Source organism: Halichoerus grypus, chromosome 6, assembly GCF_964656455.1.
Source record: "Halichoerus grypus chromosome 6, mHalGry1.hap1.1, whole genome shotgun sequence".
In the NCBI taxonomy this organism is placed as follows: Eukaryota; Metazoa; Chordata; class Mammalia; order Carnivora; family Phocidae; genus Halichoerus; species Halichoerus grypus.
Genome location: NC_135717.1, coordinates 171524493 through 171549955, shown reverse-complemented (window position 1 = coordinate 171549955; position 25463 = coordinate 171524493). Strand labels below are relative to the sequence as shown.

Sequence of the window (25463 nt, the reverse complement as noted above, 5' to 3'; positions counted from 1 at the left end):
TGTATTCTCTGGATAAATACCTAGATGTTTGTTTTTTAGTTTTTTTTAAAGATTTTATTTATTTGGGGCGCCTGGGTGGCTCAGTCGTTAAGCGTCTGCCTTCGGCTCAGGTCATGGTCCCAGGGTCCTGGGATCGAGCCCCACATCGGGCTCCCTGCTCCGCGGGAAGCCTGCTTCTCCTTCTCCAGCTCCCCCTGCGTGTGTTCCCTCTCTCCCTGTCTCTATCTCTCAAATTTTATTTATTTGACAGAGAGAGAGAGACAGCGAGAGAGGGAACACAAGCAGGGGGAGCTGGAGAAGGAGAAGCAGGCTTCCCGCGGAGCAGGGAGCCCGATGTGGGGCTCGATCCCAGGACCCTGGGACCATGACCTGAGCCGAAGGCAGACGCTTAACGACTGAGCCACCCAGTCCCCCCTAGACGTTTGTTTTTTAAATCCACAGACGCATGAGTGGGTGTGACCCAGGTATCTGTCAGCCTCCGGAGGTTGCAGATGACGTGCGACTGCGGACGTGTGTGGGCCACCGGACAGGCAGGCGTGCCACACCCAGTGACACCCAGGGAGTTAGGGAGTTTTCCCAGGCCCCTCTCGTGTGCACACATCTAGGCTCCCTGCCCAGGTTCTGTAGGACCTGCTGTTCTAGAACACCTGTCCTGCCCAGAGCTCCCACGGAGGCCACATGCCTACCGTGCCCTTGCTCCAGCCTCGCTTGTTTGCTTACTCACCAGTTCGTTCCGAGGCGGCTGGCAGGCGCCTCCTGTCTGCCAGGCACTGTCCCGGGTATTTGGACATGGTTCTGGTATTTAAGCCTTCTGGCAACCCGCCATGTAGACCCCGTTACCCTGTGTTACAGATGAGAAAACAGTTTCGATGAGCCTAAGTGATAAATACAGAGAAATTAAATGGGCCCGTTCTCAGAGCTGGCTTGGCCTTTTGGCTGATGTCCTTTTTATGTTTTATCTGTGTTCTTTTTTTTCCTTCCCGTGATATATGAGATGAAAGGCCCACTTTTTCCTGTAATACCATTTGTCATCTCCTATGTTAGCAAAACTGTTGTGCCCTCCGTCCCGTGAGTGGAGGTCGCACGTGGGCGGCACACTGTGTCTGGACACTCGCATTGTTTCCCCTTGTCTCCACCTCGGTGAAGTTAAGCTTCCTTGCACGTGAACGTTGTCTGTACTCTGGATTATTTGTTCAGGTTAGATTACAAGAAGGGGATCGCTGGGGCGCCTGGGTGGCTCAGTCGTTAAGCGTCTGCCTTCAGCTCAGGTCATGATCCCAGGGTCCTGGGATCGAGCCCCGCATCGGGCTCCCTGCTCAGCGGGGAGCCTGCTTCTCCCTCTCCCACTCCCCCTGCTTGTGTTCCCTCTCTCGCTGTCTCTCGCTAATAAATAAATAAATAAATAAATAAATAAAATCTTAAATAAAAGGGCGGGGATCGCTGGGTCATGGGAATAACCGTGGTTAATGCTGACTCACTCACTCTGTATGGATTACGTACCGCAGTGGGCCAGGCCCATGCCTAGCTCCAGGGGGACAGCGTGGGGTGAGGCAGGACCCATCCTTGCCCACCAGGGGCCTTGGCAAGACAGGCCTCTTCCAGCCAGCAGCAGAGTGCAGGCGCATCTTCACTGGGGCTCCGGCCCCTGTGACCTGCCATTGTCTCTTGTGTCCTCAGACTGACACATCCGACCCAGAAAAGGTGGTCTCTGCCTTCCTGAAGGTGTCCTCTGTGTTTAAGGACGAAGCCACAGTGAGGACAGCCGTGCAGGATGCAGTAGGTAACACGGGGTGGGTGGGCCGTGGCTGGCTCTGCCTCCTTGCTGCCTCGGGGCTCAGGGACGTTTATAGTCCCTGGAGCCCCTAGTCCCAGCACTAATGTATGTACCACTCTCCAGCCCCTCCTGCCTGTTCTGTTGGGTTCTTGCCATGGAGTAGGCTGGCTGCTCTCCTCTCTTATTTTTTGCAGATGGGGAAACTGAGGCCTTTTCAAAGCCATAGAGTTATGTCTAGTTAGACCTCATCCAGGTGGCATCTGCCATAGGAACAGCCCCAAGGCCCTTATGGGGACGGTCCTCTCAGGAGAGGTCCTGAGAACTGAGCTTTTGTCCTCATCTGTGGGCCTATGCACACCGTCCCTCCACCTGGAAGCCTGGAGGGTGCCTGCTCTCCCGATAGCGTTCCCAGGGCTTCCCGAGATCTCTTGTCCTGCCGCCACCCTCCCTCGCTACCCCGTTTCCTCCGCTGCCTCCGTTGTGGCACCTGTCACCTCCCACCTTGAGTACGCGTGTCTGAGCCCCGCCGTATGGGCCAGGCTTGGTCAGGCAGGGAGGGGAGGAAGGGCTCGGCATGAGGGAAAGGGCAGAGAGGGGTGGAGGTCCGGCGGCACTTTGTCCTGGATTGGTGCGCTGTGGGCAGCATGGAGGCAGGAGGGCCGGTGGGGAGCGAGGCCGGGGTGGAGCCCTAAGTCAGCTCCCTGAGGGCCCAGCCCCGTGGGCATTGATGGGAGCAAGTTACCTGAATTCTGTTTTCCTGACCAGCCTAGCCTAGAAGCAGGTACCCACACAGTGCCGGTAGACCCCCCGCCCCTCCTTTCCCTCCCTTCTCTGCTCATCCCCCTCCCTTGCCTCCACAGTGGCTGAAACCTCCCCCGGGATGATCTTCCTCGCGGGTTGTGCAAGGTCCCCAAGCCCCTTCTCATTGAGGTCAGGACCAGAAGGGCAAGGTGTCACAGCTTGAGCAGGTTGAGCTTTCCCTTGGTGCTGGCTGTCCCCTCAGTCTGGGATGTGGGACCGCCGGCTGCCGCCCTGTGTTCACCTGACTGGTGCGGAAGGCAGGTCGCAGCCCGTGCGTGCCAGGGCCGCGTGCCCTCGGCTGGTGAGCAGCCGTCTGTCGCAGCGGACTCCCTGCCCCATGGCCGCTTCTCCCTTGCAGATGCCTTGATGAAGAAGGCCTTTAGCTCACCCTCCTTCAACTCCAATGCCTTCCTTACCCGGCTCCTCGTCCACATGGGTCTGCTCAAGGTGAGACTGTGGGAGTGCAGGGGGGAACCAGGGGCAGTTCGGGCCACACCCACCCCGGCCCACACCTGAGTCCTGCTGGGGCCCGGGTCTGCTTAAGCAGCCTCCCTTCATGATGGGGTTCAGCTTGACCTCGACCATGGGGCTCTCGGAGCCGGGGCTGGGTGCTGGAGACCTAGGGCTTCCCACCCCAGGGGACCTTGTAGCTCACCCTGCCTGGTGCTGTGTGTTCCCTTCACAGAGTGAAGACAAGATCAAGGCCATTGCCAACTTGTACGGCCCTCTGATGGTGTTGAACCACATGGTGCAGCAGGACTACTTCCCCAAGGCCCTTGCACCCCTGCTGCTGGCGTTCATGACCAAGTGAGTGTGCCCTCGTCAGCTCACGTGGCAGCCGGGTCCCATGGATGCAGACCCCTAGTCCGTGGAGGCTTCCCTGGGCTGCTCGTTCAGGCTTGTGAGGGGCTCTCAAGCGTCCGTATTTGAGTCTCTCCTCCGCTGTGCCAGGCTGAGGATGTGGGGCTCAGGAACAGTGTCTTTTCCTGAGAGAAACAGGACGTGGAATGGCCCCCATTTCCTGATGAAACAGCGCTGGATAGTTCAGGGGTTTGCCCACAGTGCTGATCGGGGTCCTGTCCTCAGTGATGTCTCTGGGAGCAGTTCTGTGTCCGTTTCCTCAGCCACAGGGCTGAGGCCAGAGGGGCCTGTCACTCCCGCCTGCCGCAGCCACAGGCCCCTCCCCTGCGGATGCCAGATGCTCAGAGACCTGGAAACCTTGGCCTCGTCCTGGGCCATGGTGGGGCAGTGGCCACAGTTGGGTAGCAAGGAGCCTTCAGACCCCAGCGCCTACAAGGGATGGGTCGGAAGGCTCGTCCCCTGTCCTCACTGAGGTCCTCTGTGGCCCCAGCCAACTCCTGGCCTTCCTCAGGCCTCAGTCTCCCTATCTGCCCCACCAAGCTGTTGCATGAGGTTGTCTCTGGTGTCTGTGACCATCCACACTTCCTGTGAATCCAGTGCCTTGGGGGAAAGTGGGAATGGGGCAAGGAGAGAGGACGTAGCCCTTGCCTCGGGGGACGTGAACAAGTGATGTGGGGTAGTCTGGCTCAGCGCGGTGAGGATCTCCGGCCAGCTTCCGGGACTGTCGGCGCCATGGCCTCTTTGCCACCACAACGTCTTGCGGTCCCATGTGCTCCTTGGGCCTCGTGCTCTCGCATGTCTGCCCACCTGCCTGCCACCACACCTGGCCCCCACTGCCGCCGTGGCCCACGCCACCCCTTCCGCTGCAGCTGGACTGGCCCTTGTGAGAAGTTGAGCTGCGGGGCTCCTGGCTGGCTCAGTCGGTGGAGCCTGTGACTCTCGATCTTGGGGTCATGAGTTCAAGCCCCACGTTGGGTGAAGAGCTGAGTGCTTGGCCCCTCTGCCAGAGTCCAGGGCAAGCCCTCACCCTGGCCGCAGAGCTCATGGCCCTGCCTCCCCACAAGGTGCACTCTCCCCGTGCCTGTTCCCACACAGTAGGGGCCTTGACCCCAGGGCTTAGCTCCCTGGAACATCTCCACCTGCCACCCCGGACAAAGCCTGGCTCCTTTTGTCTTCTTCGGCCTCTAGTCAGAATTGTTCCCTTTGCCTTTCTGTTGCCCTTGGGCTGGGCGTGGACCCACAAGAAGAAACCCTCACCCTTGGCCCTTGTTGGTCAGGGGCAGGCTGCCTCCTCGCAGCCGCTTGCCCGCCCCCAGCGCAGGCCTCAGTCTGTTCTACTTTAAAAGAGGGAGATTGGTAAAAGCTGTGCCTTAGGCCTCCTCTGAGGCGACTGAGTGACCACAGAGTGACAGGCACATTCCCTCTCCCTCAACTCCTGGCCCAGTGGTCTAGGATCCCAGGGTGATCCTAGACCAGGTCAGTGTCTGTGGGCTGCAGACCCTGGCCGCACCCCACACTCACCCGGCGTCCTTTCTTCGTCTGTAGTGAGATTCATGATCTGGATGGTGACAATGGCCAAGCCATCATCTCTGAGGGCCCGGCTGGGATTCCAGTGCCTGTGAGGACGCCGTGTCCCCGTGTCCCCTGGAAGGGCCCTCACACAGGCTGCTGGGTGGAGAGCAGGGCCTGGGTTCCTGGCTGCTCGGCCCCGCATTCCGGCCAGCTCCGGGCCGCGGCCTTGGGGGCATTGCTGCCCCGTGAGCTTCACACACGCCTCACCCTGCGGCGTACGGAAGGCGGGCTCCTAGCCTCTCCCCCCAGAGTCGTCAGCCTCAGAACCCACGCCCCCCCCAATAGTGGGGAAAGTGCCCCTGCTGCAGCCTGCAGTCCCTGGCCCGGGCTGTGTGGTGTCCCCCCCCACTGACTGTTCTTTCCTCACAGGCCTAACGGTGCCCTGGAGTCCTGCTCCTTTGCCCGTCACAACCTGCTACAGACGCTGTACAAGGTCTAGATGCGAAGCCGCCCCCCCACCCCCTGGCCTGGACCAGTGACTTGGGAAGGGACTCGGACGAAGGACTCTGGCCAGAGGCAGGGAGGGTCTTCGTCGCTTGTGTCGTGTCGGTCCCCGAGTGTGCGTGTCGGTGTGGTGTGTGTGCAGGTGTGCGCTTCCTGTCAGGGCTGGGGTTTTAAGGTCTCCCTGCTGGACTGGCCCTGGTCCCACTGGAGGGGAGCTGGCCCCCCTGAGACGGCTGCAAGCTGCTCTGCCATTAAACTCATTGCCATCTGAGGGCGCTCTGCTGCTCCATGCCTCCAGCTCGAGGCCCTGGTGGCTGTCCCCTCCCACCTTGCCTTCCCTACCCTTCTGGGCTGCCCCAAAGCCTGGGGAGTTGGTCTGCTGCCGTCCCCTCCCTCTGTGTGGCGGCTGGGCTGAGTTTCCCGCCCTGCCTGGGGCTGCTCGCCTCCTGGCTGACCTTGCCTCCTGTCACTAAGCCCTAGGCCTCTAGCCACTGCCATCCCCGCTATCCATCCCTGCCGGGCTGACCTCTACGGCCTGAAGGACAGCCTGCTACGGGGGTGGGGCCATGGGCAGTCAGCAGAGGGCAAGACCCTGGTTCCCGGGCCGTGTGGACAGGAAGAAAAGCCAGTGGCAGATGGTGCTGGCTCCAGACCCATGGGGCCTGCCCCTTGCTGCTGAGCGGTCTGTGACTGGCCTGGGGGCCAAGCTGGAGGGGGTTTCTTTGGCAGGCCCAAACCTGTTCTCCGGCCCAGGGGGCAGGGGCAGGGCCCGCGGAGCCTGAACGGGGCTCAGGACGCTCTTAAAGGACCTGGACAGGGTGGGGACTGCACTGGAGCTGCCCCCCCGCCCCCCCCCACACGCTCTGTGCTTTCCCCTTTGTGCTCTTTGTGTGTCTGGGCTGTGCCCGGGGCTTCACAAATAAAGTCATGTGTGGCAAGCGTGGGGACTGAGGGATTTTTCACCTTAAGTGGGCAGTTCTTGGGGCTTAGTACCTGGAGTCCCACCTTGATCTGTACGGGCTTGTCCGTCCGCAGAAGAGCCCCTGCGCCAATCTTCTGTCGTCCCACGGGGCAGCCACTCTTGCCCAGGCCCAGATGCGTGCGGACACGCCAGCTGTCCTTGAGCAGCTGGGCGGTTCGTGCCCAGGAGTGGGCCGCGACTCCTGGGGGTCGGGGGGGTGGGCGGAAGGATCTCCTCTTCTGGGCACCGAGGGGCCTGGGTTGGGCCTGTTTCATCTGTCCAGCCTCATCTTACCCTTCACCTAGGCTTTGGGCTGCAGTTCCTCTAGCCCCCGTGTCGCTCCATTAATGGACCTGGCGAAGCCGGACACTGTCTGGATTTTGCCGCAAGCCCCTCTGGCTGCACAGTCAGGAACCCCCCGGGTCTGGCTAGCAAGGTCACTCCACAGGGTTGAGCTCGGCTGGGAAGCCGCCACAGGGTATCTGGCCATAGGGCCTGGAGTGGAGGGCACCTTGCCCGGGGTCCTTCCTTCCCTTTGCCACATGTGGTGTGAGGACAGCTAAGCAGACCCTCCTTACTGCCTACCTTAGACAGCAGGCACACTTGGGGAGTCTGTGTCTCCTACAGAATTGAAGCGGTCCCTCCAGGCTTTCTTAGGGGGCAGCATTTCCTTACTGGCTGTGGACCACTCAGGAACAGGCACCATCTGTCTTGGCCAGGGGGTGGAAGAGATGCCCATGCCTTGCCCCCCTACCCCCCATGTGAGGTGATATGGCAGAAGGCAGGTGGAGGTCTGACCAACTCCAACCCCCACCCCTTTGCCAGGCCCTGTTTTGAGCTCTGGGCCACAGGCACAGCTTTTGGGGGCCTCCCAGTCTGGTGCAGGAGACTAACAGTCATGGCCTAGTGTAAGGGACAGTGGGCAGTGAGGTCAGGGAAGTCTTCAAGAGTTAAGGGTGCAAGGGACGCCTGGGTGGCTTAGTTAAGCATCCGACTCTTGATTTCGGCTCAGGTCATGATCTCAGGATCGTGAGATCAAGCCCCACGTCGGGCTCTGCGCTCAGCAGGGAGCGTGCTTGAGGTTCCCTCTCCCTCGTCCTCTACCCCTCCCCCTCCTCCTGTGCACGTGCTCTTTCTCAAATAGATTTTAAAATAAAAGGGATGTAAGAGCTGAGTCTGGAGATTCAAGTAGAACTTCTCACAGGTGATAATTTAACAGATGGAGAAACTGAGGCTCAGGGCTGAGTTAGGGGCCTGCTCAAGGTTCTCTGGCCTGGCTCTTCCTTCCAGGCTGCCTGGTGCTGGCACCCGTGGCCTCCTAGGTTATGAAGGCGCAAGCTTCAGTTCAGACTGAGACGTGCACCACGATCTCATTTAACCTTGCAGCAGGCCAGCACTGCCAGGCTCCTCGGACCCGCACACTGTGGAGGGTCCTGTTGGTCTCAGGGGTATAGGCCCTGGCCCCTACTCAGTCCTTCGGACCAGTTCAGAGTTCAGAACTCCTGACCAGCTGCAGGTGCAGGGAAGGGCCTGAGGCTCAGCCTCTAACTCAGCTGCTTACTGAGAGAGCTATGTAGCTTTTGGAACTTCCCCAGACTCAAACGCTCCCAAGAACTATAGCCAACCCTGGGATTACACAGGCTTCATGTCTCTGAGGGCCATGACTTGGGATCTGCAAGATGAGAGGTGCCTCGGCCTAGACGGCATGTTACCCCCAAGTACAAAAGGCCTGCTCAGCACCAGGCTATTCTCACTAAAGGAAGTCCAGCCATGGGCTTGGGGCTAAACCAGCAATAATTCCATTCTGAAGCCCCCAGGAAGCATGGCCAAAGGCACTCCCAAGCAACGCTTCCTGATCCTAGGAACCTAGAAACGACTCAGGCCAATATCAGGAAAGCGGATCAAATGCAAAGGTATACAGTGTAACGTCACACAACCATGAGAACGTATCAGCTCGGGCTACATGCATCGTGTGGATGAATCAGGAAGGATGCTGAGTGAAGAAAGTCTCAGTACCATACCATGGGGTCAAAAGCAACTGTGTTTAGGTATACGCATGTATGTGGTAAACCCAGCGTTCAAGATAGGAGTCAGTCTGGGGAAAGCAGGGGACGGGATGGGGTGGAAGGACAGTTAGACCACAGCCATCCACCAAACATTCAAAGTGAACCAGATCCATCCATCTAAGAGCCATATTAAAAAAAAAAAAACACATTTTTTTTAAAAAGAAGGTTAAAATACAAGAGCATTGTTTGACATCACAAAAGCACAGGCATAAGGAAATTTGCTACTGTCAAAAAGTGAAAAACAATGACCAAAACACCCTAAGAAATGGCAAGGTGATAAAATACAAGAAGACTACAACATATGTTGCATGAGGATTAGTGTTGAGAATAGTACATCCAATTGAAAATGGGCAAAGGATATGAACAGGCAGTTCACAGAGGATGCAACCTGAGAAGCAAAAAATATGTTCCCCTTTACTGGAAATCAAGGAAATGCAAAATAAAGCCACAGAGACGCCATTTTGGACCAGACTGGCGGATGTCATTGAGAGGTCATGACCCCAGGAAAGAGCTGAATCTCTTACATTGCACGTGTTGGAGGGATGTCAGACTAATAAAACCACCTCAGAGAGCAATCCGGCAGGTACTCAGGTGAAGATACGTGTAGCCTGTGACCCCAAATTCCATTTCTAAGGATCTACCCTAGAGAAACCGTTGTACACGTGCACAAGGTGACAAGTTACAAGGGCAGTTTCATGAAAAAGTCCAGAAAACTAATAACGTCAATGTCCTTCGGGGGAAAAAAAACGGTTAATTACAGTGTGTGCCGCATGCAGTGAGATAATATGCCACAGTTACAGGGCGCCCGGCTGGCTCAGTCCCAAGAGCATGTGACTCTTGATCTCAGGGTTGTGAGTTCGAGCCCCAGGTTGGGTGTAGAGATTACTTAAATAAAAACTTATAAAGGTTTTATTCATTTATTTGAGAGGAGGGAGAGAGAACAGGAGCAGGGGAGAGGGAGAAGCAGACTCCCTGCTAAGCAGGGAGCCCGATGTGGGGCTCCATCCCAGGACCCCAGGATCATGACCCGAGCCGAAGGCAGACACTTAACTGACTGAGCCACCCAGGCGCCCCTAAAAATTTTTTTTAAATGCAGCCGTTAAAGTGAACACAGGAGATGCAGGAGCTTTCTTCATTCATGTGAATAAACCTTGAAAATGTTGAGTGAAAAAAACAAGTTTGCAAAGCAGTATGTACAGTTGATAGTTTAAAATTGTTAATGCCATATATTACAGTGAAGTTATACTACCGCGGGAAAGTGGTTGCCTCTGGGAGGAGACAGAGGGAAGAGAATGAGACAAGGTGGAGGAAAGGGGGCTTCCCACTGCCTGCACTCCCACTTCCGGTGCGTGTGAACCCAAAAGAAGGGAATGGGGGGACCCCAGCAAATACCTGTATGTCCATGTGCACAGCAGCTTTACGAGAGCCAAGAGGTGCAGGCAGCCTAGTGTCCATTAACAGGTGAGCAGATGAAATGTGATCAATATACATATTCGGGGTGGCGCAGTCGGTTGAGCGTCCGACTCTTGGTTTCAGCTCAGATCTGATCTCAGGGTCATGAGATCGAGCCCCGTGTTGAGCTCCACACTCAGCAGGGAGTCTGCCTGAGTTTCTCTCTCTCCCTCTTCCTCTGCCCAACCCCCTGCTTTCTCTCTCTCACTAAAATAAATATAAATAAATCTTTAAAAATACACACACACACAGTGGAGTACTGTTCATTCATAAAAAGGAGTGAACTTCGGACACATGCTACAACATGGATGAACCTTGGAGCAATGTGCTCAGTGAAAGAAGCCAGACATGAAAGGACAAGTAGTATGTGATTGCACAGATAAGAGGTAGCTCGAAGAGAGGTTACTAGGGGCTGGGTGAAGACAGGAGAGTTACTGTGTCTTGGGTGTAAAATTTTTGTTTGGGATGACAACAAGGTTCTGGAAATGGATTGTGGTAATGGTTTGCACAGCAATGTGAATGCACTTAATGCCACGGAATTGTACACTTACAGGGTTAAGATTGTAAATCTTATGTAATGTACATTTTAGCACAATTTAAAAAATCCTAAATGTAAAAGCCAAAACTACTGATCTTTCAGGAGATCGTGTGTCGGTGAATATCTTAAAGACCTTCCTTAGTTTGCCATTATAGGGTATTGACACAATGGATACTGTGTAGCAGTGAGAACAGGAGGATTTTGTTTATCAAAAGGTCTCATGGGGGGCGTCTGGGTGGCACAGTTGGTTAAGCGTCTGACTCTTGGTGTCTGCTCAGGTCATGATCTCAGGGTCCTGAGATCGAGCCCCGCATTGGGCTCTGCGCTCAGTATGGAGTTGGCTTGAGATTCTCTCTCCCTCTCCCTCTCCCCCTCCTGCTCCTGCTCTCATTCACTCGCTCGCTCTCTAAAATAAATAAATCTTAAAAAAAAAAAAAAAAAGGCATCGTAGGGGCTCCTGGCTGGCTCAGTCGGTAGAGCATGCCACTCTTGGTCTTGGGGTCATGAGTTCGAGCCCCCCATTAGGTGTAGAGATTACTTAAAAATAAAATCAACTCATTAGAAAAATGAACAAAAATGTTCGAATGGGGACTTCACAAAAAGCATATGAAAAGATGCGTACTTTTTTTTTTTTAAGATTTTATTTATTATTATTAGAATGGCAAAAGTGCAAAACAGTTGATACCAAGCATTGGTGAGAATGGAGCAATGGAGCTCCCACACTGCTGGGGAAAGTGTAATTTGGTACAAACACTCGGACAAACTGTTTGGCAATATCCATTGAAGCTGAAAATAAGCACATTCTATGGCCAGCAGTTCCACCCATAGGTCTACCCCGACAGAGATGGGTTGTGCTATGTTCTCCAAAAGACGTGCAAACAGGGGTGCCCGGGTGGCTCAGTTGGTTAAGCATCTGCCTTTGGCTCAGGTCATGATCCCAGGGTCCTGGAATCGAGCCCCACATCAGGCTCCCTGCTCAGCGGAGAGCCTTCTTCTCCCTCTGCCCCCTCCCCCTGCTCGTGCGCGCTGACTCCCTCTCGCTCTCAAAATCTTTAAAAAGAAAACAAAAAATGTGCAAATGTCGTAAGCAGCCCTCTTCATAATAGCCCCAGCCTGGAAACAACCCAAATGTCCATCAAGAGTGGAATGGAGGGGCACCTGGGTGGCTCAGTCGTTAAGCATCTGCCTTCGGCTCAGGTCATGATCCCGGGGTCCTGGGATCGAGCCCTGCATCGGGCTCCCTGATCGGCAGGAAGCCTGCTTCTCCCTCTCCCACTCCCCCTGCTTGTGTTCCCTCTCTCGCTGTGTCTCTCTCTCTCTCAAAAAAAAAAAAAGAGTGGAATGGATTAATTGCACCATGTGGTACCAAGAAAGCGGAGGTGAGAACGGTCCACCCAAGCAGGGAGGAATATTTTAGCATCAGCAGTGTTTAGAATCACCAGCACGTGATGACAATAAAAAGCAAACCAACTGGGTCCCCTTGCATTTAAATTCCCTACCAACCGCACACCCCCTTGTTGCCTGCATCTGGGGCAGATGGCCCTCCGGTCTCCACACCCCCCCCCCATGCCACTGCTGTGGGATATTTATGGAATGGAGTGCTGAAATGCTATATAAAAATTAAGCAAATTTTAAAAATATGCATCACAGATGAAGCTCACAAACATAATGTTGAATGGAAAAAAACCGAAGAGTGCACACTCTGTGATGCCACTGACATGAAATTGCTGAGTGAAATAAAGCACAAGCCTGTGGTCCGGCACTATTTCTGGTTTAAAAAAAAAAAGATCCACGCAAACTGAATAACAACAGATGCAAATCCACCAGCAACATGGATCTGAACAATCACAGGATGTATAGAAGTTTGCTATGGTTTACATGAACTGTTGCATTAAAAAAATTTTTTTTTGTTTTGTTTTGTTTAAGTAGGCTCCATGCCCAGTGTGGAGCCCAAGGCAGGGCTTGAACTCACGACCCTGAGATCAAGACCTGAGCTAAGAGTCAGAGGTTTAACTGACTGACCCACCCAGGTGCCCCTGTTGCATTTTTTACTAAATGCACATGTGCCCAGGAAGATAAGTATTTGGATGTTGTTTTGCAATATTATTTGTAATAAAATTTTGGAAGCAAAAAAAAAAGAGGCAACCAAAATCTCCAAGATTAATGGATAAGTAGAGTTGCCACCTGTACACAATGGAATATTACACAGCCGTTAAAATGAACATGACTAAGAAGAATCAGCCAGGATCACTCGATAATTTGATGTTGAGTGGAAAAAAAAATTGCAGGGGCGCCTGGGTGGCTCAGTTGTTAAGCGTCTGCCTTCGGCTTAGGTCATGGTCCCAGGGTCCTAGGATCGAGCCCCGCATCGGGCTCCCTGCTGAGCAGGGAGCGTGCTTCCCCCTCTCCCTCTGCCTGCAGCTCCCCCTGCTTGTGCTTGCTTTCTCTTTTCTCTCTCTCTGACAAATAAATAAAGCCTTAAAAAAAATAAAAATAAAAAAAATTGCAGAATATCATCTGTACAGTGTTAAACAATGTACGTAAATGTCTAATAAACAGGACACAGTGAACCATTCTCGAGCACCTACTATGTTCCAGGTGCCTTCCTGGGCCCCCACAGCAACCCCGTGAGCTAGTTACTAATACTGCCCGACAGCCCACAGCTGGGAGGGAGCGCAGGTCTGGGACCCACAGGCTGGCCCCGAGATGCCCCTCCCTGCCAGCCGGCCTGGGACCCAGCTGTCCAGGCTGGGCTCTCAGGCCTGGCCCGCGATCCTGAGCCCTGAGCCGGCGCCGGGCAGGAGGCCCTGTAACTCCAGCCACTCTCCCGCCCCTGCCCGCCCCTCCTTCACCTCAGCCTCGGGCTGGGCTGCCCACAATGCCTCCCATTCAGCCCCGTCCCGGCTGCCAGGCCTGCGGGCCCGACAGGGGGGCTCCCGCCGCATCCAGGCTGGACTGGCAGTGTGAGGCGAGGCGGCATGGAGGGGTGAGTGTGTGGGCCCTGGGAGGGTACCAGGGGGGGCCTACAGAAGCTGAGGGGCTGCAGGCAAGCCCCTGGCCCTCTCTGGGCCTCTGATGGGTTGGGGGACAGGGGCTCTGGGATCTGTTGGGGGAGAGATTCTCCAAGGCTGTCCCTGAAGTGGTTTCTGAGGAAGGTGGTGAATGGCAGGGTGGATGCTCCAGCGAGCCGCCGTGGGCGTGTCCTCAACCTCAGCAGGCCTCAACCCTGGACGCTTGTCCCTGAGGGATCTGTCCCCACGGGCCCCCCTTCCCCGGTCCACCCTGAGCCTCGGGAGGATGCCAGCAGCCCCGGCCTTCAAGGGGACGAGACCTCAAGGAGACTGAACAATAGACGGCGAGGAGCAGTGAGGAGGCTGAGGGTGGGGGCCCAGCCCAGGGCCTGGCACGGGCTGCCCGGAGGCCGAGATGCGGGCTGAGAACAGCAGGAAGAGCCGGGGGACTCAGGAGTCACGGGCGGCGAGGAGGAAACTCTGTCATGTGTGTTTCTGGTCTGGGAGCCAAGGGTGACCCTGGAGAGTCGGAGCACATTCCAGGTGGGATCAGGAGTCAGGCAGTGGGGAGATGCTGGAGGGCTTCAAGTTGGCGGTGTCAGAGCCCGTCTGTATCTTGGAATACCTTGGAAGGTTGCCTTCGGTTGGTGGTGGTGAGCAGAGTGTGGGGGAGCCAGCAGTCACCCCTAAGAGGCAACAGGCAGCGGTTGCGGTTGTGAGGTGAAGGGGTCCCACTGGCTGATGGATGGATACGCTGGGGGAAGATGGACGGGGAAGGGGATGGAGCCGCCCAAAGCAGAGCCCGGGCCCGTCCCCTCAGCCGTCCCGTTCCGGGCTGGTGGGGTGGCATCAGATGGACGACAGGCCTAAGCCTCCTGCTCACCTGCCAGCATGGCTCTGACCAGCCAGTAAGGCTCCTCGAGCCCCTCGGACCCCGTAACACCTGGTCCCCCGAACCTGGCCTGACACACTCAGGCCCGGCCTGGGTGCCCCTCTGGCTGCAGGCCGTCTTCCTACAGCAGGTGCCACTCTGCTCCCTGTCACCACTTCTGGGGACGGGCTGCTTCTGTCTCTGCCCCCCTCACGCTGGGAGGTCCAGGCCTCCCCCTGGACCCAGGAGCCTCATCACAGCCTGGGCACACCCGCTGAGCCCTCAGGTCATCCTTGCATTCAGCAAGCCCTCCCTGAGCCGAGGGGCAGGCGGTCGAGGAGACTTGCCAGGTCGCCTTTCTGAGCCTCAGTTTCCCCCAGTGTTAAGGCTAACAATAGAAGCTTTGCTGCATGGAGCGTCGTGAGGCTCAGAGCAATGACGCCTTCCCTGGGGCCAAAGAAGGAAGACATCTCAGGGGCTCCGGAAACAGGAGCTGGGCTCGGTGAGTGGACAGCGTGGGACCCTTGCCCCTGTGAACAACAGACCATTCCTCCCTCTCCCAGGCCCCGGAGAGTCTCCTTGGTGCTGCTGCTGCTTCTGCTGCTGCCACTGGGCCCGGCTTGGCATACAGCTGCCCAACGCTGCCCACAGACGTGCATTTGCGACAGTCCCGGGCGGCATGTGGCCTGTCGGCACCAGAACCTCACGGAGGTGCCAGACGCCATCCCTGAGGTCAGCAGGGTGAGGGGGGCAGGGCGGACAGCAGGAGGAGCCTGGGTTGGCACCAGGGGATCTGCCACTGCCTGGCTGGGAGACCTTGGCATGTCACCTTTCCTCTCTGAGCCTCAGTCTTCACATCTGTAAAATGGGAATAACAACCACCACTAGGGAGACAATCTATTTAAAATTCTATGTGATTGGAACAAGTAGGTGACCTATAAGATAAATATTGAATTGGGACGCCTGGGTGGCTCAGTCGGTGAAGCGTCGTCTGCCTTCGGCTCAGGTCGTGATCCCAGGGTCCTGGGATCGAGCCCCACATCGGGCTCCCTGCTCAGCACAGAGCCTGCTTCTTCCTCTGCCCCTCCCCCTGCTTGTGCTCTCTCTCTGATAAATAAATAAAAAATCTTAAAAAAATACGGAATTAATTACAAACCCTGTGGGAGAGAACCAGAGAGAACAGGGGATGTACTGGAATAAGATACGGTCTCTGCTCTGTGGAGTCAAGGGCTAGGAGGGAAGAGAGAAAGTAAACAGGCAGCGACAGTTCGATGTGAAAAGTGCCCAGGTGGCTAGGGGGGAAGGCTTCCTGGAGGAGGTGTCGGGGAGCAGGAGGAAGAGAATGAGGAAAAGGTGAGGGGGAGGAGCGTCCAGCTGAGGGAACAGCGCGTGCAAAGGCTGTAGTCCTCACGCTTTCCGGCCTCCCCCTGCCTCTCCCCGCTCAGCTGACCCAGCGGCTGGACCTCCAAGGCAACACGCTGAAGGTGATCCCCCCAGCGGCCTTCCAGGATCTGCCTTATCTGACGCATCTGGACCTGCGGCACTGCCAGGTGGAGCTGGTGGCCGAGGGCGCCTTCCGCGGCCTGGGCCGCCTGCTCCTCCTCAACCTGGCCTCCAACCGCCTGAGCTCGCTGCCCCAGGAGGCCCTGGACGGGCTGGGCTCGCTGCAGCGGCTGGAGCTGGAGGGGAACGTGCTGGAGGAGCTGCGGCCGGGCACGTTCGGGGCGCTGGGGGCGCTGGCCACGCTGAACCTGGCCCACAACGCCCTGGTCTACCTGCCCGCCATGGCCTTCCAGGGGCTGGCGCGCGCGCGCTGGCTGCAGCTGGCCCACAACGCGCTCAGCGTGCTGGCCCCCGAGGCCCTGGCCGGCCTGCCCGCCCTGCGCCGGCTCAGCCTGCACCACAACGAGCTGCAGGCCCTGCCGGGGCCGGCCCTGTCCCAGGCCCGCGTCCTGGCGCGCCTCGAGCTGGGCCACAACCCCTTCACCTACGTGGGCGAGGAGGACGGGCTGGCGCTGCCGGGCCTCCGGGAGCTGCTGCTGGACCACGGCGCCCTGCAGGCGCTGGACGCCAGGGCCTTCGCGCGCTGCCCCCGCCTGCACACCCTGGACCTCCGCGGGAACCAGCTGGCCGCCCTGCCCCCGCTGCAGGGCCCCGGGCGGCTGCGCCGGCTGCGGCTGCAGGGCAACCCTCTGTGGTGCGGCTGCGAGGCCCGGCCGCTGCTCGAGTGGCTGGCGCGCGCGCGCGTGCGCTCGGACGGCACGTGCGGGGGCCCGCGGCGCCTGGGAGGCGAGGCCCTGGGCGCCCTGAGGCCCGCCGACCTGCGCTGCCCCGCAGACGGGGCGGCGGCGGCGGCGGAGGAGGACGAGTGGCGGGCGGCCGCGCGGCCCCACGCCCCCCCTGCCGCCCCCGACGAGGCGGACGGGGCAGCCCGGCCCTGCCCGCCGGCCTGCGTGTGCGCCTCCGAGTCCCGGCACAGCGGCTGCGAGGGCCGGGGCCTGCGGGCCGTGCCCCGCGGCTTCCCCGGCGACACCCGGCTCCTGGACCTGAGGCGCAACCACTTCCCGTCGGTGCCGCGAGCCGCCTTCCCGGGCCTGGGCCAGCTGGTGTCGCTGCACCTGCAGCACTGCGGCCTCACGGAGCTGGAGGCGGGCGCCCTGGCCGGGCTGGGCAGCCTCCTCTACCTCTACCTCTCGGACAACCAGCTCGCCGGCCTCCGCGCCGCTGCCCTGGAGGGGGCCCCCCGCCTCGGCTACCTGTACCTGGAGCGCAACCGCTTCCGGCACGTGCCCGGGGCCGCCCTGCGCGCCCTGCCCAGCCTCTTCTCCCTGCACCTGCAGAACAACGCCGTGGACCGCCTGGGGCCTGGGGACCTGGCAGGCCTGCCAGCCCTGCGCTGGCTCTACCTGAGCGGCAACCGCATCACCCAAGTGTCCCCTGGGGCAATAGGCCCAGCGCCCGAGCTGGAGAAGCTGCACCTGGACAGGAACCAGCTGCAAGGGGTGCCCACTGGGGCCTTGGAGGGGCTGCCTGCCCTCCTGGAGCTGCAGCTCTCGGGGAACCCGCTCCAAACCCTGCCAGACGGGGCCTTCCGGCCCGTGGGCCACTCACTGCGGCACCTCTTCCTGAACAGCAGTGGCCTGGAGCAGGTGCGGGGCTGGAGTGTAGGGTGGGGGAGGCAGCGTGAGCCCCATGCAGCAGGCACTCACTGGGCAGGCACCGCTGCCCCGGCAGTTAGGCCTGAGGCTGGGCCGGGTGCCCCTGGGATAGGCCAGACCCTATGCCTGCCCCCAGGGAGCTCAGGTGTGGGGACAGATCAGGTGGACTCCGGTGCCACACAGAGAGGCCATCCAGGGAGGGTGCTGCCAGAGCCCGGAGGAACGAGGAAGTGGGTCCATGGGGTTCTTGTGCACTTTGAGGGCAGGGCTGGAGCCACCAAGGGGATCTGCCGTTATGGGGGCGTGTTCGGGCAGAGCAGAAAGAACCATGAGCTGGGCATCCAGGTGACGTGCAAAGGGCAGGCGCTTTGGGATCAGACCAACCAGGGTCCGCACTGCCCTTTCTTGGGGGGCCACCTTGGGATCTCCACTTCCCTTCTGCTGGGGGAGCATGGGGCTACCTCCCAGGCCTAGGGGTGAGACGAGCCTGGCAGGAGCTCACACCAAGGCTTGGCATCTCCTCGCAGATTTCTCCCAGGGCCTTTTTGGGCCTGGGGCCCTGGCTGCAGAGTCTGCACCTGCAGAAGAACCAGCTGCAGGCCATGCCTGCCCTGGCCCATCTCAGCCAGCTGGAGCTTATCGACCTCAGCGGCAATCCCTTCCACTGTGATTGTCAGCTGCTCCCGCTGCACAGGTAGGCGCCTTCAGCGGGCCCCCCAGCTGGGGACCCACCAGCTGCTCTCAGTCAAGCCCCACCCTCTCCCCAGGGCACATGGCTGCGCCCGCTGAGCATCTTCGGAGGGGAGGGTCCTGCCAGAGCCAGCTGCCGTTCCTGAGGGAGCCAGAAGGGCATGGGGCTTGGGGTGGACTTCTCTGGGCCTGGATTCCCTCACCCATCACGTGGGAATGCAATCCTCACAGCCTAGTGGGGTGGGACCTAATAAATATTTGTGGGCACTTCATTAATTTCATAAGAAAGCACCAAGAACCCTGGAGTCCAGCAGAGCTGGGCTGCAATCCTGCTCTGCGACTAACTTGGGGCCCCCTGCCTTCTCTGCGCCATTCCCTCATCCGTAAAGGGGATGGAAGGAACCGTGTCCACCTCATGGGGCTTCTTCGTGAGGATGACACTGTCAGCTCGCATATATAGATTGATTTGAACAGTGTCTGGAGCACCCTGAGCTCTCTGTCACTATTTATTACTATTACTATCCCCTTTTTACAGAGAAGGGATCTGAGAATTGAAGTGACTCATTCGGAGTCCCCTAATTGGTGAGGGGCTGAGCCGGGCTTCCCTCCAGAGTCTGCCCTCGCCCACCAGGCTCCACTGCCCGCCAGTTCCCAAGGACCTCCTCGCGTCCCCCGGGAAGGCTCAGCACAGCGGGGTCCCTGAACTCTCTCCTCTCCTCAGGTGGCTCATGGGGCTGAACCTGCGTGTGGGGGCCGTCTGTGCCGCCCCTCCCAGCGCCCACGGCCAGAGGGTGAGGGCTGCAACTGCTATCTTTGAAACCTGCCCCGGCAGGGCTGCCAGGAAGGCCAAGCGGATGCCCGCCCCCAGGTCTGGTGCCAGGAGAACCCGCGTGAAGGGATGACGATGACGGTGGACAGCAGACAAGGTTGGCCTGAGGCAGGTCGGGGGGAGGCCTCGGTGGGTGGGTCAGGTTCCAGAGAGCCCAGGCGAGCAGGGATCTGACTTCTCTCGGTCCTAATTCAGGTGGTTCCACATCTGGGCAATGACTCTGTTGCTTCCCTGCCGTAATATCTGTCCCCGCTCCTCACCTCCTGCACCCCTGGCTGGGCCCAGGTGGGTTTATGAGGAAATGACTACGTTCTGTGGGACAGTGGCCTTTCCGAGAAGCCACAGGCTACCTGGCCCCAGCGTGTTCCTAAAAGCAATGCCGCTGTCACCGTATTTGCTGGATCATTGTTGATTCACCCCTTCGTGGCCTCGAGGGCCTGGCTCACCCCCGGGACAGAGCAGAGGCTCAGGCGCTGTTGTCGCCGCCTCCCGGGGCTCGTCAGCCACACGCCGGCCCTGCTCTGCGGTGTCGCATCACCCGCCTGGCGTTTACGTTCGCGTCCTTGAGCCCTCGGCTGTAGCAAAACTGTGCAGCACTCAGTGAAGGGCGAGCAGGATATGGGGGCCTTGCCTGTGGGAACCCCTGCTGTGCGGTGAGGGCACGGGGAGGTGAGGCCAGTCCTGAGAGGGAGGATGAGAACAGAAAAGTGGGTCCTGGTAAGACAGGGACAGTGCTCAGCCTGCCTCTGGACCAGCACTCGCAGGACTTGGGTGCCTGGGGACCATGAGATGGTGTAGAAGCGCCCAGGGGCTGCCGTGAAAAAGGACCACAAACCGGGTGGCTTAGGATGACAGACATTTTTGTCTCACTGTTCTCAGAAGCGGGAGAGCAAGGCGTCCACAGGGCTGTGCTCCCTCTGCAGGCTGTAGGGGAGAGCCTTCTGAGCCCCTTCGAGCTTCTGGTGGACCCAGATGTGCCTTGGCTTGTGGCCGCACAGCGGCAGTCTGCCTGACTTCACATGGCATGTGCCCCCGTCCCATCTTCCTGCTTCCAAATTCCCTTTCTAGAAGGACAGGAGTCATATTGCATTAGGGCCCACCCCGATGATCTTGTTCTAACTTGATTACCTCTGTGAAGACCCTTTTTCCGAGTAAGGTCTCATTCTGAGGTGTATCTTCTTTGGGGGGGGGGGCCAATTCACTTCCTAAGTGTTCCTTGTCCGGTAGGCTGGGAGGAAGGAACCCCTAGAAAGACACCAAGCTGAAGGTGAGCAGTTGTGCCTTAGAGGTCAGATCTGGAACTAGCAGTAATGACAACGGCATTCATCTCCGCGGACGCGTCGTGCTCTCCCCCTGCGGCAGCCCTGGGAGCTCACGTGGCTGCTGAGCGTGGCCCTGATGGCGCCAGCTGCGGGTCAGGGCTTTGGATGAAGGGGAAGACCCCGCACCCTGACTCCCGTGGTATGCTGGCTGCAGCAGGCATTGGGACATCTGAGACCGTTCCATCCAGCCACCCTTTTGGACGTGGAGATCGTCCACCAAATGCTAGCCCTGGGGTTATAGGTTTTTCATTTTTGTTGAAAGTGGCAGTTTCCTCCCAGGAATACGAAGGAATTGATAGGGGCCCTGGGTTCCTGGCTGGCTCAGTTGGTAGAGTATGTGACTTTTTTTTTTTTGAGCATGAGACTTGATCTCAACTCCACCTTGGGCACGGAGCCTACTTTAAAAAAAAAAAAAAAAAAAAAAAAAAAAAAAGGACCCTGACCTCGAGGATCACACAGGGCCCTGAGTCCCGTTCTGGGCGTGCTCACCTGGCTCATGGCCACAGCAGGAGCACCCATGCATTGCAATTTTGAGGCCCAACCTCTAGCGGTGCTGTCTGGCATGTGGAAGATGCTTCAGGAAGGACACTGAATGAAGAGTACCTACTGGTGGTAATACGGCAGACCGCCCTGGGCTTACTCCCGCTGCTGTCATTTAAGTTGTGGATTTAAGCCAATGAGTTACTAAACTCTGATAAGATGAAGTCAACGTGTACCTCAGGGTTCCTGTGAAGCTGAACTGTGTCTAGACTGGGGACCAGTAGAGGAAAGGTGTGTGCATTTGCACTCGGTCTAATCCTGCAGCAGGGAGCCACTGCTGGTCATGGAGCGGCGGCACAGGGAGTGGAAACGGTTCTTCAGGAGGTCCCACAGCCAGCGGCACCCCCGACCCCCGGCTGGACTCCAAGCTCTCCGGTTCTCTCCAAGGGCAAGTGAGGTACAAAGTTGGTCCTTGCCTGGAATGGAAACCTCCCAGAAGCCCCCACTTCCATCTGTGATGAATCAAGATCTTTCGGCCCCAGCAACACAAGTTACGTATTTTCAGGTCACACATTCATGGCTTAGTACCAGGCTGCTGCGGCAGACCAGGCCCGGGCTTGGCCTCTGGGCTCAGGGTCTTGCAGGAGAGGAACGGCAGAGACGCAAATACGGGTAACCCACAGTGTGGTTGCTATGGAGATGGGGCGCTCAAATGAGGCCATTTATTCATTGTGCTCATGTGTGAACCCAGCCTTCACAGGAGGTGACAGATGAGAATACACTCAGCTCTAAGAAACAGAAACCTGACTAACGACTTCAGGAAGTCCGGGGTGGCCAGTCGAGGGCGGGAATGGCAGCTGGCCTGTCCCCCGACCCTGCCATCCTCATCAGGGCACAGGCAGGCCTCACTTCATTCAGGGGGAAGGGACTGAAGGTTACAATGCCGTCCAAGGCCAGTTTTCCCAGAAGCTCCAGTCAGAACGGGATCCCCGAACTGCAAGGGGTCTGGGGATGAGGCACTAGCTTCAGCTGGGAGCAGGAGCCTACAAGAGCTCCACGGGGACACTGTGAGCCCAAATGCGTACCCAGGCCATCTTCCCTGGGGAGGGGGGGGCTGCAGTTATTGACCTGTCACTGTCCAGGTCTGGGGTGCGTGTGTGAGCGACAGCAGGGGAAGGCATGGCCCGTCCTTGATCTTCACTATGTTCCAAATCTAGTCACTTTTTGGGGGAGTTCAGGCTGCACCAACTGACCACTTTCTGGGCCTGGTTTCTACACCATGTGGGGCTTTCTAGTGCCTTTAGTAAAGGAGTGAGGATCAAGTTCTCTCTGGAAAAAAATGACTGGAAATCAGCTCCCCTTAGGCTGGTCACCCCATCTCTGGGTAACACCAAACAGCCGGGGTCCTGAGCAAACGCACGCCAGCACCCCACCCAGCAAGCACGGGCAGTGGCAGCCGGACAGACCAGCTCCGAGTGTAGCTGGACGCCCATAGCAGCACAGCTGGACCCCCTAAAGGACGACACGGGGACCCACCTGGCAGTGCGTCTCCACCCAAAGACAAGAAATAAGGGCAGCCTGCCTCCACCTTACGTTCCAGGAAAAGTTACTGAAGAGACGGAAAGAGACAGTTTCCAAGGAGACTAACTGGGAAAAATAAAAGCTACTGAAATTTGGGCAGACACTAGGGGAGCTTCTAGAATGTAATTTCAGAGAGGAGGATGGACAGTAAGGGACAGAGAGCCAGGAAGCATGTCCTGTTATCCTCTTCTCCCTTCCTCCCTTCCTTAGGGCCACCTCAGCCAGCAGGGCTGACCACTCCCCTGCCCCAGGACTCTCAGGCAGGGCTGCACCTGACCCTGGTTAACAGGGAGAAGGGGGTGAAAGGACAGGTCCCGGCCAAGCTGGGCTCAGGGCAGGTTAAGCGCAAAGCTGGCGGTGGTCCCCCGTCCAGCTGGGGCCTCCTCATAGCCCTGGCCTCACCTTCCAGTCCTGCCGCCTCTGCAGCCCCTCGGCCACCAAGCCCCCTAGCCAGGAGCAGACCCCACCTCTATTCCACTGTTCCTTTTAGGAAATACGGGTCAGTCCTCTTGCTAACAAAGAAACCAGGTCAAGGCCACCTCACAAGTCACCAGAACCTGCCTCCTGGTCACTGCTGCTTAGCTGCCTGCCAGAGGTGGGCGCGCGCATGGGGTTCCCTGGCCTCCCTCGGGTGCTGGGAGGAGCGGAGCACCAAGCCCAGAGGTGAGAGGCTGCTCCACGTGGCTGCTTTCAGGCACGCACCACACCACTCACCACCGACCTGCGGCTGTTACAGGCCTGTTACAGGACTTGCTTGGACACACCCGTACACGCCTCACGGACTCATCTTCCAGTATGACTGGGGGCAGCCCTCGACCCCACGGCAGTCGAGGGGTATGTGGGTGTGGAGGGAGGTTACTGGGAGGAAGAGCTTCGGGAACTGTAGCTGGAGGAGGAGTCGCTCACAGACAAATCTGGAGGCCTCGGGCAGCCGCAGTCACGCAGGCCTGGCCAGAGGTCCTTCGGTGCCCGGCCCTCACAGCAGCTGGCAGAACTTAGGCAAAAAGGCTCAGTCTGCAAACTAAAGCAGGGGGGAAGGGTGGTAGCAACAGAGGAGCCCCGGGCTGGCATGGGGGAAGGCTCAGTCGTCTGTCTCCTGTTTGATGTTCTCGAGGGGAACAGGCAGCTCTGGACTCGGGGCTTTGTCCGGCGTGGCCATGTCTAGATGTTCTTCCTTCACGCGCACGGCAATGACTAAAGAGGAAGGGGGGGGTTGGAGAACAGAGTGAGTGTGCGTGAAACCCTGGGAAGGGCGGGGCCTCTGGCTCCCTATGAACGGGGGCCTTCGGGACGTGGCGGGGAGGTGGGAATGGCACCTTCCCCCCGTGGGGCAGGCGGCGAGATGGAGAGGGCCCGGCTGGAGATGGGGTGGCTCGGTTCAGAGGTGGGGGTGGGTGTTTGGGAAGCTCTCCAGGCCCAGTGGTCCGAGGAGGACTGCTTGGTGCCCGGAAAAGTCCCTTCACACTGGACTCTCCTCTTCTGTGCCCAGGTGGGGGAGAAGGGCCGCCTCTGAGCACTGGAGCAGGCCGGCCCTGGCCTGACCCCGCCCGGGAGGCTCTTACTCTCTTCAGGAACAGGATCCGATGAGATCTTCTCTGCGGCCTGCAGGTCATCCTCCAGCAGGGGCTTCTTGGACCCCTGTCTGAGGGGCCGAGTCTTGGTTGGTGGTATTCTTTTCCCTTTGAATAAAAACAGAATGAAACCCAGCACAGGGCTGTATCCATGGGAGGCTCAACGGCTGGGGGTCATCCAGCGGTGAGCAGAGGCGGTGTAGTGGAGGGGCAGGTGCCAACGTGGGGGCACAGAGCGTGAACTCTGACACTGCCCCTCGGCGCTGTGTGCCTGAGCCTCAGAGAGCTTGTCTGCCCTGGGTGTGCTTGCTGAGCTTCCTTTCTTCACCTGTGAAGTGCCGTTCCCAGCCCCACCACTGTGGACGACACAGGACCTGCCCACATGATCAACTCAAACCTGATCCTGCCCAGGGACCGCACCTGCTTCCTCCTTGTCCTGTTTCTAGACAACCTCTTCTCTGTGTGGTGCCACCTCATGGAGACCATCTCGCTGCCACAGGCTGGCAGCTCTGAAGGATGGCTTTACCTCCCCCCCTCCCCGCCCCACTCCACCTGCCGTCCCCTCAAGCTGAGCCCGCATAGGGCTCAGGATCTGTTAAGACTGGGGCCCCGCCTAAGGAAATGACACCAAAGCTCCCACCCCTGAGGGTCCCAAGGGAAGAACGACAGGCTTGAGGAGAAATTGCCACCCCCCATACATCTTACTTTCAAAGAGCAGTTGTGCACTGCCGATGGGGCCGATGGGGCCGTGCTGACTTCTGACCACAGGACAGCAGGGATGAGGATCCCTCCCCCTTTTCTCTCTCATAAATACCATCTCTTGCCTTTTTTGCTTGGGATCCTGACCACTGCCAGAGACTGAAGACTTCCTATTTGTGCTTGGGTCCCTTAAGACACAGGCTGATAGGCCCGCTGGGGCCGAAGGGCAAAGGGGAGGAGATGGAGGCACCATGAAGAGCGCTACCTACGTGGTGACCCCCCTCTGCTCCCAGAAACACAGGCCCAGCTGATCCCAAGTCCCACATCAGCCTGGCTGCTTGAGAGCATCACTTACTTTTCTTCCCAAACTGTTTCTTTTTCTTCTTTGTGGCCTCTTTGGCCTTCAGAGGTGTGGTCGGCTCTGTTGTTGAAAGACGAGGGACAAAGGTAAGAGGAGAGCTTGAGGACATGGTACAGGCACACCCCGAGACCCCCTGCCCACACCTCACTAGCCTCCCTTACACACGGGACGCTCCAAGAAGGAAAGCCAAAGTGGGGCAGTGAGAATGGGGGAGGGACTGGGAGCAGCTGTCCCTTCTTCCCACCCTCGTCACCTGGGCTGCTCCGAGGGGCCTGGGTGGTTTACCTGGGTGCACAAGGGCACGAGCATATGACAGAGTGGGCAAGATCAAGGAAGGCGCTCTGCAGGCCAGAGGGAGAGGGAGACAGACAAGTCAGGAGTGGGAGGCGGGGACATGAGGGCCGCTCTTTCATTAGGAGTG

At 58.2% G+C, this 25463-nt stretch overlaps 3 protein-coding genes across 5 annotated transcripts in view; 2 read left to right on the top strand and 1 right to left on the bottom strand.

Moving 5' to 3' along the window:
• The window catches only part of RANGAP1 (Ran GTPase activating protein 1), a 32483-nt gene extending 26088 nt beyond the window's left edge, over positions 1-6395 (top strand). For both annotated transcript variants that reach the window (XM_036072624.2, XM_036072626.2), the window contains exons 13-16: positions 1678-1780; positions 2934-3022; positions 3261-3382; positions 5378-6395. In XM_036072624.2, coding sequence (XP_035928517.2) covers positions 1678-1780; positions 2934-3022; positions 3261-3382; positions 5378-5447 — 384 coding nt within the window. In that variant the 3' untranslated portion in view covers positions 5448-6395. The remainder of the gene's footprint in view (positions 1-1677; positions 1781-2933; positions 3023-3260; positions 3383-5377) is intronic.
• Positions 6396-13344: 6949 nt separating this feature from the next.
• Positions 13345-24117, top strand: CHADL (chondroadherin like). 2 transcript variants are annotated; one of them, XM_036072622.2, is made up of 6 exons: positions 13345-13455; positions 14915-15083; positions 15797-17500; positions 18037-18203; positions 18921-19125; positions 23901-24117. In XM_036072622.2, the coding sequence occupies exons 1-5, from the start codon at positions 13448-13450 to the stop codon at positions 19099-19101; spliced, it is 2229 nt and encodes a 742-aa protein (XP_035928515.2). In that variant the 5' UTR covers positions 13345-13447; the 3' UTR covers positions 19102-19125; positions 23901-24117. The 2 variants fall into 2 exon arrangements, with proteins under 2 accessions (XP_035928515.2, XP_035928514.2); XM_036072621.2 differs by lacking the exon at positions 23901-24117 and adding an exon at positions 19224-19416.
• The window catches only part of L3MBTL2 (L3MBTL histone methyl-lysine binding protein 2), a 21077-nt gene continuing 17132 nt past the window's right edge, over positions 21519-25463 (bottom strand). The window contains exons 15-17 of the mRNA XM_036072623.2: positions 25037-25102; positions 23974-24090; positions 21519-23605 (exon numbers count right to left, since the gene is read on the bottom strand). Of these exons, the coding sequence (XP_035928516.1) occupies positions 23493-23605; positions 23974-24090; positions 25037-25102 (296 nt within the window). The 3' untranslated portion in view covers positions 21519-23492. The remainder of the gene's footprint in view (positions 23606-23973; positions 24091-25036; positions 25103-25463) is intronic.